At 44.5% G+C, this 13,427-nt stretch overlaps 1 protein-coding gene across 9 annotated transcripts in view; it reads left to right on the top strand.

Moving 5' to 3' along the window:
- cadps2 (Ca++-dependent secretion activator 2) overlaps positions 1-13,427 on the top strand; it is a 454,296-nt gene that overhangs the window by 373,591 nt on the left and 67,278 nt on the right. For all 9 annotated transcript variants that reach the window (XM_078416922.1, XM_078416921.1, XM_078416924.1 and 6 more), the window contains one exon: positions 12,027-12,182. In XM_078416922.1, the coding sequence (XP_078273048.1) occupies positions 12,027-12,182 (156 nt within the window). The remainder of the gene's footprint in view (positions 1-12,026; positions 12,183-13,427) is intronic.

Raw genomic sequence — 13,427 nt, 5'->3', positions numbered from 1 at the left:
GGACATTTACTCGACATATCTAGTGTTGTAAATGGACCAGTTTCACCTTGACTCCAAAAGAGGCACTCCAATTCTTTTCCATTTTGCACATTGTGGAGCAAAAATCAAAAGGCTGCTATGAAATTTTGATCTTCTCTTGAAGTGTGTTACCAATAAGGAGCTTCCATGCCTGTCCAGTTCTGTTCAGTTTAGTTTATTGTTACGTGTACCGAGGTAAAATGCTTTTGTTGCGTGCCAACCATTCAGCAGAAAGACAATGCATGATTACAATCGAGCCATTCACAGCCATTCACAGGAACAGGCAAAAATATTTTGATCTTTGATGATGTAGGGGAAGCTCCAACTGAGGTCTGATATATGCTGAGGTAGGGTAGGAGTTGTGCAGGCCAGTTTAAGGACCTGATAGTTGCCGGAAAGAAGCCGTTCCTTCGCCAAGTGATGTGGGACTTCAGGCTTCTGTAGATCCTATCCAACATTAGCAGCGAGAAGGGGCAATGACTTGAATGGTCTAGATTCGTGGTGATAGATGCAGCCTTCTTGAGGCAGATGTCTTTGATTGTTTTAGTTTTAGATTTCGAGATGCAGCGTGGAAACAGGCCCTTCGGCCCACCGAGTCCACACTGACCAGCGATCCCCGCGCACTAACATGATCCTACACACACTAGGGACAATTTACATTTATACCAAGCCAATTTACCTGCAAACCTGTACGAATTTAGATTTTTTAGATTTAGAGATACAGCGCGGAAACAGGCCCTTCGACCCACCGGGTCCGCGCCGCCCAGCGATCCCCACACATTAACACTATCCTACACACACTAGGGACAATTTTTTTTACATTTGCCCAGCCAATTAACCTACATACCTGTACGTCTTTGGAGTGTGGGAGGAAACCGAAGATCTCGGAGGAAACCCACGGGGAGAACGTACAAACTCCGTACACACAAGCACCTGTAGTCAGGATCGAACCTGGGTCCCTGGCACTGTAAGGCAGCAACTCCAGTGCCACGCCACCGTGCCGATTGTGGAAAGGCTGTGATCGTGATGGTCCACCACTCTCTGCATTCCCATGCTCAATGTTCCTGAGCTTTGGAATTGCTGCATCAGACTATGATGCACCCAGCCAAGATACTTTCTACAGTGCATCTGCTGTTGTTTGCTGGCATGCCAACCCTTTAGACCTCTAAGAACGTCGAGGTGCTGGTGTGCCTTCTTCATGATTATATCTGTGCGCTGGGCATCTGAGATATTATTGGCCAGGAACGTGAAGTTAGTTTAGTTTAGTTTTATGTCACGCGTACCGAGGTACAATGAAAGGCTAGACACAAAACGCTGGAGTAACTCAGTGGGTCAGGCAGCATCTCTGGTGAAAAGGAATAGGTGACATTTCGGGTCGAGACCCTTCTTCAGGCGGAATAAATTCTGCTCCCGGTATTTATGGACTTATCACAAGAAAAATGACAATATCACAAAAAAAAACTGATCTGGGTCTGCAGAAGGGACTCAACCCGAAACGTCACCTATTCTTTTTCACCAGAGATGCTGCCTGACCCGCTGAGTTACTCCAGTGTTTTGCATCTGCAGTTCCTTCCGACAAATACAATGAAAATCTTTTTTTGTCACAAGCAATCGAGTCTGGGGAAAGACTTTTCATGGTGACAATCGAGCCGTCTACAGCGTACAGATCCAGGATAAAGGGAATAACGTTTAGTGCAAGATAAAGTCAAAGTCTAACTAAGTAGTGTGTCAGTCAGGCATCAAAGTCTTCAAAAAGGAAACAAATGGTGAATATCCAACTCAGATAGATGAAGTACACAGGGAGTTGCTTTTGATAAGTGGTGTTACTGTTTTACACACTGCATATCTGGTGTGCCAAAACACATGTTAATTTTGATAATGGCCAATTAAAAGTGCCAACTACATGTATCTATGCTGAAACAGTCTGCAAGAAAATGTCCGTTTAGTATGTAATGCCATTGGGCAAAAGGTATAGAACAGTGAAAACGCACACCTCCAGATTCAGGGACAGTTTCTTCCCAGGTGTTATCAGGCAACTGAATCATCCTACTGCAACCAGAGAACAGTGCTGAACTACTATCAGACGATCTTTGATCGGATCTTACTAGCTTTACCTTGCATAAAACATTATTCCCTTATCATGTATCTGTATACTGTGCATGGCTCAACTGTAATGTCTGAAGAAAGGTCTCGACCCGAAACGTCACCCATTCCCTCTCTCCAAGATGCTGCCTGACCTGCTGAGTTACTCCAGCATTTTGTGATAGGCTCAACTGTAATCGTGTATTGTCTATCCACTGATAGACACAAAATGCTGGAATAACTCAGCGGGACAGGCAACGTCTCTGGAGAGAAGGAATGGGTGACATTACGGGTCGAGACCCTTCTTCAGACTAAGAATCACGGGAAAGGAAAATGAGAGATATAGACAATGATATAGAACAAATAAATGAAAGATTTGCAAAAAAGTTACGATGATAAAGGAAACAGGCCATTGTTAGTTGTTGCTGCCTGTCCCGCTGAGTTACTCCAGCATTTTGTGTCTATCTTCGGCTTAAACCAGCACCTGCAGTTCCTTCCAATACATTTTGTCTATCTGCTGGCTGGTTAGCACACAACAAAAGCTTTTCACTGTACCTGTGACAATAAACTAAACTGATAATAACCAAGTTGTTCACAGCGATGCATAACAGGGTGAAAGTGCAAAGTCGGCCCTCTTTAGACAGATTTATATATGTAGTCCTAATTTTGCGTGTCGCTCCCTATTCAGATACAAGCCCCAACCAGCCTGACAAACAAATCACTGCTTTCCAACAGTTGTGAAACATTTTATTTCTTAGTTGAATAAAATTGAGCCAAAGGCTTTCAACTGGATTGGCTGGTGATCAACATGAATTTTCGAAAATACCGTGTCAATGTGGTGCAAATATTTTAGTTGCAGTGAAAAGAACTGAAAGGAACAAAAAGATCGGTGATCTCATGGTATGAGAAGAGTCGACTATAATCCGTGAATGCTTAAATTTTGGCTTGTTGCCTTTCTGTACAGATGTTTCACATAATTGCAAGAAGGAATTTAGTTGTTGCAAACACTTCCTGCACAGTTGATAACTCATCAAAACTGTGGGATTGCTTGCAATTAGAAGTTGCTACCTCTCACAGGCAGCAGCATGTATAATGCAAGAGTTTGAAACAACTTGGCGGCCTGCTCACCGGTTTGTTGGCTCGAGTTCTGTAGACCAGACTCCATACCTAACAACACTAAAGAGGCCCAAAACCAAAATTCTACAGTATAACTCATTTTTCACCCAGCCCACAGCGAACAATGGACTGCTTCCTTGATGCATATCTTCCATTTCTTTGTGTAGGAAGGAACTGCAGATGCTGGTTTAAACCGAAGATAGACACAAGAAGCTGGAGTAACTCAGCGGGTCAGGTAGCATCTCAGGTAGCGGGTCAGGTAGCGGGTCAGGTAGAAAAGGAGTGGGTGACGTTTTGGGTCGAGACGCTTCTTCAAGTCTCAAGTCTCAAGTCTGAAGAAGGGTCTCGACCCGAAACATCACCCATTCCTTCTCTCCAGAGATGCCGCCTGACCCACTGAGTTACTCCAGCTTTTTGTGTCTTATCTTCCATTTCTTTGTTCGATATCTCTCTGTATCGCCATCTACTGAATAGCTCTCGTTCCCCTTTTCCCCGAACTCTCAGTCTGAAGAAGGGTCTCGTTCCCGAAACGCCACCCATTCCTTCTGTCCCGAGATGCTGCCTGTCCCGCTGAGTTACTCCAGCATCCACAGTTCCATCCTGCACATACCACAGATGCTGGAAACATTATAGGGGCGATTCTTAATTAATTCCTAAATCAAGGCGCTGGAGTAACCAGTTCTAATAGGTAGGGTTAACTTAAAGAAAATTCACGGTATCTATCTTGTCGAAGTTGCCAATCACCTGCTGTCACACGATATCTGTGATGTTTGCCAATTGGAACTATCAAGTATCCTTCTTTTCACTGTGAAGAACATGAGTCTGAATGTGTGTGCATATGTTTGGTATGTGCCTTTTGTCTTCTTTGCACGCTGTCTTTGCTCGGAAATTGATTGCTTCATATTTCCTTACACAAATCTGGATCTGTGTGGTTAGCAATTGTATTTTGTTGATCCCTTGCTGAATAGGTTTCAGTTCATTTTGGGAGATTTTAGGTTCCCATTGTTTTCACAATGAGCATTGGTTTTATAAGCCTACAAAAGTTGGGCAAACTCTTAGTATGTTTGTCAACACACAGATTGATCGCTGACACGGGGGACAATAAGCTAATTAGATGTGAGGTTAAAAAAACTCAATACTCTAATTAGTTCTCAGTTCCCTGTTCCAGAATACAACCCATGTGTGTTCCTCTCCTGTAGCCATTTCCCACATGTAGGTCGTTTGCCTCATCTATATACTAAAACTCTCGTTTGTTTGTTTGTTTGTTCCTGAACTACAGCCAAATTGGTGCGCGATAGCATGACAATTTTAGGCCCACCTTACTCACCGTCGTCCCTTTGGTGCGAATGGAAGAAGTTTCATTGAAATCGGTGTTAAATTTTAAAAGTTATTCACATTTTAAAGTTTAAATCTATCTCCTAGGGAGGGAGGAAGGGAGGGGAGGAGAGGGTGCTGCACCAATGCAGGAGTGGTTTGGGCCCAACGGGTCCACTTGGTCTAGTATTCTTTAAAAGGTTGCAGAGGGCTGCATTTAAAATTTTACATTTTTAGGTTCTCAGGTGTTGGCTATACTTAATCTTTACTTGTGCAAGAAGGAACTGCAGATGCTGGTATACACCGAAGATAGGTGTAAACAAAATGCTGGAGTAACTCGGCGGGTCAGGCAGTATCTCTGGAGAAAAGGAATAGGTGACGTTCCGGGTCGAGACCCCTCTTCAGACTCTTCGTCTGACTGAAGAAGGGACCCTTATAGAAACATATAAAATTCTCAAGGGATTGGACAGGCTAGATGCAGGAAAAATATTCCCAATGTTGGGGGAGTCCAAAACCAGGGGTCACAGTGTAAGAGTAAGGGGTAGGCCATTTAGGATTGTGATGAGGAAAAACTTTTTCACCCAGAGAGTTGTGAATCTGTGGAATTCTCTGCCTCAGAAGGCAGTGGAGGCCAATTGACTGGATGCTTTCAAGAGAACGTTAGATATAGCTCTTAGGGCTAACAGAATCAAGGGATATGGGGAGAAAGCAGGAATGGGGTACTAATTTTGGATAATCAGCCATGATCATGTTCAATGGTTGTGCTGGCTTGAAGGGCTGAATGGCCTACTGCTGCACCTATTTTCTATGTTTGTATGACTTGACCCGAAACATCACCTATTCCTTTTCTCCAGAGAAGCTGCCTGAAGAAGGGTCTCGACCTGGAAAGTCACCTATTTCTTTTCTCCAGAGATGCTGCCTGACCCGCTGAGTTACTCCAGCATGTTGTGTCTGTCTTAATCTTTATTTGCTTGCTAATTCTCCCATACTGTTTTCCAAATGCATTGGGATCAGTGAATGCATGTTTATTTGTTATCAAAAATTCTTGAATTAAAAAGATCTTTAAAGTGAGGTGATCATCATCGGGAAAACATTAGCACTTATGTTTCCGATCAGCAACTCTAACACGGGTTGCAGGCCTGGTAACATGGGGCTGTTTTAATTTTCAGGAGGGATTGTCATTAGAATAAGCTGCAGTTTCAAAAATCAAAACGGATGATTGTTGTACTCAAGGCATTAAAATTCTTGTGAAGGAAGATGCTGGTTTAAACCAAAAACAGACACAAAAAGCTGGAGTAACTCAGCGGGAGAGGCAGCATCTCTGGAGAGAAGGGAAGGGTGACGTTTCAGGTTGAGACCCTTCTTCAGAGTCCCTCGTCTTTACAGTGGACACTCAGTCACACTGCACCTCCATCCCCCACTAGGAAGGCCTTAAAGCCCTCCGTTTATTCCTCGACCGCAGAACCATCCAATTTCCCTCTACCAAACCCTACTCCACCCAGCGGAGCTGGTCCTCACCCTTAACAACGTCTCCTTCGACGCCTCCCAAATCCTCCAAGTCAAAGCGTAGCTATGGGCACCCGCATGGGCCCCAGCTATGCCTGCCTCTTTGCAGGGTACGTTGAACAATCCCTGTTCCAGGCGTGTACACTGGCCCTCTCCGTTAATTCTGTGGCCGTTCAGTCACACTACACCTTCAAGGCCTTAAAGCCCTCGACCGCAGAATCTAACTCTATCTCCGTCAAAATTCTTGTGATGTTAAAGTGAATTACACGATAATGGACTGTCTTGTCATACACTCTAGTCAACCAGACTTCACCAAATAACATGAACGTGCTTCGCTCCGTGACCCTCCACAGTGCAGATTTAAACAATATAATCTGGAAATCACCATGAACAACATAATCGTCTGAGCTTTTAATGTGGTGGTATCAAATTCCTTGCTCCATTATTTGAACATATGCATTGAAAATAAATGGCCTAATGCTTCTATTAAAATAATGGAAATAGGAACTTGATATGAGTGCATCAAGTGGTTATATGAAAACATTGCCTGGGGTAATTTGCACTCTAAAGAATATCAAAATCATCTGAAATTATTTTATTTGACTCGCTGCTGAAGTAATTGCACCAATTTCTGTATCATGGTAAACTGTTTTCACAGTCTGTCCAAAAATCCTTCCTGTGATACATAGAGTTTGGAATGATCGCATTCTCGATAATATAGTTGTGGAGGGTGGATAACAGAAATATACATAGAGCAGCCGTGATCTTGTCATGTTTAGATTACCTAGTTCTGACAAGGAAATGGATAAATAGTTACGGTGAAGAGTTTAAATTATTCAACTTTCTAGACAATCCATAATTTTGGTATTAAACCAAAGATAGACACAAAAAGCCACTTTTTATCCACTTTGATAATTTAACTGGAGAAAAGGAATAGGTGACGTCTCGGGTTGGAACCCTTCTTCAGACTCGAGAAGGGTTCCATCTGAAGAAGGGTTCTGACCCGAAACATCACCTGTTTCTTCTCTCCAGTGATGCTGCCTGACCCTCTGAGTTACTCCAGCACTTTGTGTCTATCTTTAGTATAAACCAGCATCTGCAGTTCCTTCCTACATATTGATAACGTAACTATCTAGCTATAAAGCATTCCATTCAAACTGTGGAGGTAGTTGAGGCAGGGACTATCGTGACGTTTACAAAACAATTAGACAGGTACATGGATAGGATAGGTTTGGAGGGATGTGGGCTGAATGCAGGCAGGTGGGACTATTGTGGGTGGGGCAAGTTGGTCGGTGTGGGAAAGTTCGGCCATATGGCCTGTTTCCACACTGAATTACTCTAAAATGCCCAGTCACTCAAGAACCAATGGGCAGGAAGGAAGATACTGGTTTAAACCGAAGATAGACACAAAAAGCTGGAGTAACTCAGCGGGACAGGCAGCATCTCTGGAGAGAAGGAATGGGTGACCTTTTGGGTCAAGACCCTTCAGACCCAATTCAGACTCAAGAACCAATGTTGTCTTCTACCAGTGCAAATGTGTTTGCGCTATTTCAGCAAGCCCTAGGTACATAGGAACCAGTTGTAACAGGTTAAGTGGCACTTGCAAGAATTGTTCTTGCGAACTCAGTTTCCCTAAGGGTGCTTTTGGCCGACCTTAATAATGAACTGGTGATCTTTAGATGGTGCCGCATTCTAGATTTAAGCTCTATCCTCAAATGATTGTCATTGACTGGTCCAATGGGAATGTGACCCACAGGATCAGTTGAGAAGACACAAAGAGCTTTGCGATTTATTGCCAGGTGTTTGTACAGGGTAGGTGCTGAAAGGCAAGAGTGTTGGGACCTATTGTTTAGTGCTTTTAATTTATCTTGGAGGAGAGTAATTATGTCCTACTTATGTCAGCATATTAGTTCTGTAAATTTCCCACGTAGGTTAACCTTCACATGTTTAATTGGAATTAGTGGGAGAGTCTAGGTCCAGGGGCCTCAGCCGCAGAACACAAGGACGCACCTTTAGGAAGGAGATGAGGAGGAATTTCTTTAGTCAGAGGGTGGTGAATCTGTGGAATTCATTGCTACAGACGGCAGTGCTGGACGCCATCAATGGATATTTTTAAGGCAGAGATATATAGATTCATGATTAGTACGGGTGTCTGGAGTTGTGGGAAGAAGGCAGGTGAATGGGGAGAATGGAGTTAAGAGGGAAAGATAGATCATCCATGCTTGAATGGCGGAGTAGATTTGATGGGCAGAATGGCCTACTTCTGCTCCCACAACTTATGAACACGAATGAAATACTTTTTATTGTAGAAATGTAAAAAGTGATATTCAGAATTGAACCATCACTTCAGCATCTACAAAGATGAACATTTTTGCAAACTCCCACCCAGTAGCATGAATGTAATTTAGAGACCTCCTGGTGGGCTGTGTGAGAAGGAACAATCTGAAGAAGGGTCTCGACACGAAACGTCACCCATTTCTTCTCTCCAGCGATGCTGCCTGTCCCGCTGAATTACTAAAAGCTTTTTGTGTCTATTTCCTGGTGGGCTAATGTTGTTCCTGTGTACACTGCTCAGTTTAGAGATACAGCATGGAAACAGGCGCTTTGGCCCGCAAAGTCCTCACCTCCCACTCCCAGTCTGACCTTTCTGTCCTGGGCCTCCTCCAGTGCCATAGTGCCACCGGAAATTGGAGGAACAGCACCTCATATTTCGCTTGGGTAGCTTGCAGCCCAGCGGTATGAACATTGACTTCTCCAACTTTAGATAGTTCCTCTGTCCCTCTCTTCCCCTCCCCCTTCCCAGTTCTCCCTCTACCTGTCTCCACCTATATCCTTCCTTTGTCCCGCACCCCTGACATCAGTCTGAAGAAGGGTCTCAACCCGAAACGTCACCCATTCCTTCTCTTCTGAGATGCTGCCTGACCTGCTGAGTTACTCCAGCATTTTGTGAATAAATACCTTCGATTTGTACCAGCATCTGCAGTTATTTTCTTACATTACAAGTCCTCACCTACCATCGATTACCCATTCACACCAGTTCTACGTTGTCCCACTTTCTCATCCACTCCCTGCACATTAAGGGCAATTTTACAAGGCCAATTAATCTACAAAGCCACAAGGCCTTGGGTTGTGTCAGGAAACCTTTGCACCCGAAGGAAAGCCATGGAGTCACAGGGAGAACGTGCAAACTCCACGCGGACAGCACTGGAGGTCAGGATTGAAGCCGGGTCTTGGAGGCAGCAACTCTACCAGCTGCATTGCAGTGCAGGAAACCTGAGAAACAAAGACCAATTGGTGAATATTCGGGACATCAATAAAACCTATGACTGGAACTAACAATCATTGCCAGTACAGACAGCAGCCGTGGTCAGGATTGAACCTGGGTCTCCAGCGCTGTGAGGCAGCGGTTCTACCAGCTGCACCACTGTGCTGCCCTGGTGCTTACTCAGGGAAGGAACAACTAACAGCAATTGGCAATACAAAAACAAACCAAAAGTTAAAATAATTTGTAGTTGCTTGCGTTTTTTATGGTCCCTGTCCTTTCAATACCCAACAAGATCTGATGTTGAACCCATGGTGTAATAGTTTAGTTTAGAGATACAGCGTGGATACAGACCCTTCAGCCCACTGAGTCCGCACCGTCCAGCGATCCCCGCACATTAACAAAAGGCTACGCACACTGGGGACAATTTTACACTTATACCAAGTATATAAGGGGGAAGGCCTATGGGGAGAAGGCAGGAACGGGGTACTGATTGAGAATGATCAGCCATGATCACATTGAATGGCGGTGCTGGCTCGAAGGGCCCAATGGCCTCCTCCTGCACCTATTGTCTATAAACCCAAGCCAATTAACCTACAAACCTGTACGTCTTTGGAGTGTGGGAGGAAACCGAAGATCTCGGAGAAAACCCACGGGGAGAGCGTACAAACTCCGTGCAGACAAGCGACCATGGCCGGGATTGAACACGGGTCTCCGGCGCTGCATGCTCTGTCAGGCAGCAGCTCTACCGCTGCGCCACCGTGGTTTTGCTCTTGTGGGTGTCTGACTCAGTTGATTAAACGACTGCCTGATCATCACTTCTCCTGCTTCCCAAACGATCGGCAGCCCCACATATGTCTAAATAAGTAGCAGATGTAGACCGGTTATGTGGGCAGTATCATTGACCACTTGTGTCTTTGGCCGAGATAAATAAACTAATACCAAATAACCAGATATTGTTGTGGGAGCATTGTATTCCTCATATCAACCCAACCAACCTTTCAATCATAAATTCAAAGGAAGGCACCTCTCTTCACCAAAATGTAAATTGCCCCATAGATATGTCCATGATTAAGCTAGTGTTTGAATAACCCTGACCATTAAGTTAATCCTTTAATCCCTTAACACCTGCTTCTCAACATCCCTGAAGCATTCCCTCTCTCACATCTTTTATTTTACCTTGCACAATGCATAATATATATATATATTACCTAACGCTAAACATTTTTAGGCCGATTTGCCTTTTTCCTCATTCTGAACAACATCAATAAATGGACCTGATGGGGTACAATGCCAAGGAATCGTGTATTGAACCCATTGTTATTTAGAACTGAGAAAGCGGGTTAGTGAAAGGCGTGCAGAATTTGACAAGAACGTTGGGATCAAACATAGAACACAAAGTGCTGGAGTAACTCAGCAGGTCACGCAGCATCTCTGGTGAAATTGAATATACGACGTATCGGGACGGGATTCTCCTTCAGGCACGCTGAATTACTCCAATACTTTGTGTTCTATGCTCCAGAGGTGCTGCCTGACCCATCGAGTTACTCCAGCACTTGTTGTTCTACACAGTCTGAAGATAGCCCCAAACCCAAAATGTCGCTTATCCATGTTCTATGTAAGATTCCAGCATTTGCAGTCTCTTGCGACTCTGTTTGGATCAACGGTTTCACTAAGTAACTATCAAGCCTGTGTGCATACATTTCTGAATGTGTACGGTTGGATCTGCGCAAGCAAGTGGACATTCAGGTTATCTTCTCAATCTCGAGTTGTCAACCTTTCCAAGCCCTCGTTCAGAAATTGAATCCAGAGTTGACAATAATCATCAGTTCTGGTACTGGCTCGATGGGCCAAATGGTCCACTCCTGCACTTATTTCTGCAAACCAAGTAAAGCTGCAGACAATTCCTTGAAAATGGTGTCACAGGTGGATAAGGTGGACAAGAAGGCTTTCGGCACATTGGCCTTCATCAGTCAGAGTATTGAGTATAGACGTTGTGAGGTCATGTTGCAGTTGTATAAGACGTTGGTGAAGCCACATTTAGAATATTGTGTTCAGTTCAGGCCACCATGTTATAGGAAAGGTATTGTCAAGCTTGAAAGAGTTCAGAGATGATTTACCAGGATGCTGCCAGGACTTGAGGGACTGAGCTATTGGGAGAGATTGAGCAGGCTAAGGCTTTATTCCTTGGAGCGCAGAAGGATGAGGGGTGATCCTATAGAAATGTGCAAAATCACGAGAGGAGTAGTCACAATAGCCAAGCTACAAACCTGCAATTTTTTGGAATGGGGGAGGAAACCGGAACTCCGGGAGAAAACCCATGTGGTCACATGTATAACCTACAAACCCCTGACAGACAGCACCCGTAGTCAGGATCGAACCCGGGACTCTGGCACTGTAAGGCAGAAGCTCTATCTCTGCCCCACTGAGCCATCTTTGGAGTGTGGGACAAAACCGAAGATCTCGGAGAAAATCCACACAGGTCACGGGGAGAACGCACAAACTCCGTACAGACAGCACCCGTAGTCAGGATCGAACATGGGTCTCCGGCGCTGTAAGGCAGCAACTCTACCGCTATGCTACCACGCTGCCCGCTATCTTTGCTTGTATTGTGTGTGACTTTCCTGTTGTCCGCTTGTGGTCTCGTTGTTTTGATGTCTGGTTCCTCTTCAGTGATATTTCAGTGCAAAAGGTTTCATAACCAAACCACAGTGCTCTTTTGCTTTAGGAATGGTTCTTCCACCTCTGAGGATCTCTTTTGGAAGCTGGACGCTCTACAGATGTTTGTCTATGATCTCCACTGGCCAGACCCTGAATTTTCCCAACATCTGGACCAAAGACTCAAACTCATGGCCAGTGACATGATTGAGGCCTGTGTGAAAAGGTAGGTGCGGCTGACTGAACTGGAATTACATCGCAGATAAAGGCAATAGCTGCACACTTTACAACCTGGGATCCAAACTTTTAGTTTAGTTTAGTTTATTGTCACGTGTACCGAGGTACAGAGAAAAGCTTTTGTTATGCACTAACCAGTCAGCGGAAAGACACGTGACAGGGCAGCACGGTAGCGCAGCGGTAGAGATGCTGCTTTACAGCGAATGCAGCGCCGGAGACTCAGGTTCGATCCTGACTACGGGTGCTGCACTGTAAGGAGTTTGTACGTTCTCCCCGTGACCTGCGCGGGTTTTCTCCGAGATCTTCGGTTTCCTCCCACACTCCAAAGACGTACAGGTATGTAGGTTAATTGGCTGGGTAAAAATGTTATAAAAAAAAATTGTCCCCAGTGGGTGTAGGATAGTGTTAATGTACGGGGATCGCTGGGCGGCACGGACTTGGTGGGCCGAAAAGGCCTGTTTCCGGCTGTATATATATGATATGATATGATATGATAATGTATGATTACAATCGAGCCATCCACAGTGTACAGACACATGATAAAGGGTATTATAACGTTTAGTGTTAGAGAAAGTTCAGTACAGTCCGACTACATTTTATCTCTGTCCCGCCCACTCCCGTGACATCAGTCTGAAGGAGGGTCTCGACCCGAAACGACTCCCATTCCTTCTCTCCAGAGATGCTGCCTGTCCCACTGGGTTACTCCAGCATTTTGTGTCTAAAGTCAGATTACCGATAGTCCAAGCGTCTCCAATGAGGCAGATAGAAGCTCAGGACCATTCTCTCTAGTTGTTGGTCTTGGATGGAGCTCTGGTTCTTGATTCCCTTAACATGAGTAAAATACTCTGTGTATTCACCCTATCAATTCCCGTCATGATATTAATTCCCTGGAGCACCTGTTCAGCCTACGCTGCCTCAGTAGAGCAGGCAAAATAATAAAAGATCCATCCCACCCCGGCCACCGTCTGTTTGTTCATCTGCCCTCTGGTCGACGTTTCAGGTCGATCAAATCCCGAACAAACAGACTTAAGAACAGTTTTTACCCCAGGGCCATACGAGAACTGAACACTACCTTTGCACTAGGCAACACCGTTAAAAAATCTTGTACTTAATATAATTGTATTTAATTGTATTTATGTATTTATTTGTTTTTGCATTTATTGCATATATGTTTGTACGCACCGTCAGGATTGGCTATTTTTTAATTTCGTTGTACTCGTTGCAATGACAATAA

Source organism: Rhinoraja longicauda, chromosome 20 (genome assembly GCF_053455715.1).
Source record: "Rhinoraja longicauda isolate Sanriku21f chromosome 20, sRhiLon1.1, whole genome shotgun sequence".
In the NCBI taxonomy this organism is placed as follows: Eukaryota; Metazoa; Chordata; class Chondrichthyes; order Rajiformes; family Arhynchobatidae; genus Rhinoraja; species Rhinoraja longicauda.
This window is presented reverse-complemented; position numbering and strand designations above follow the sequence as displayed.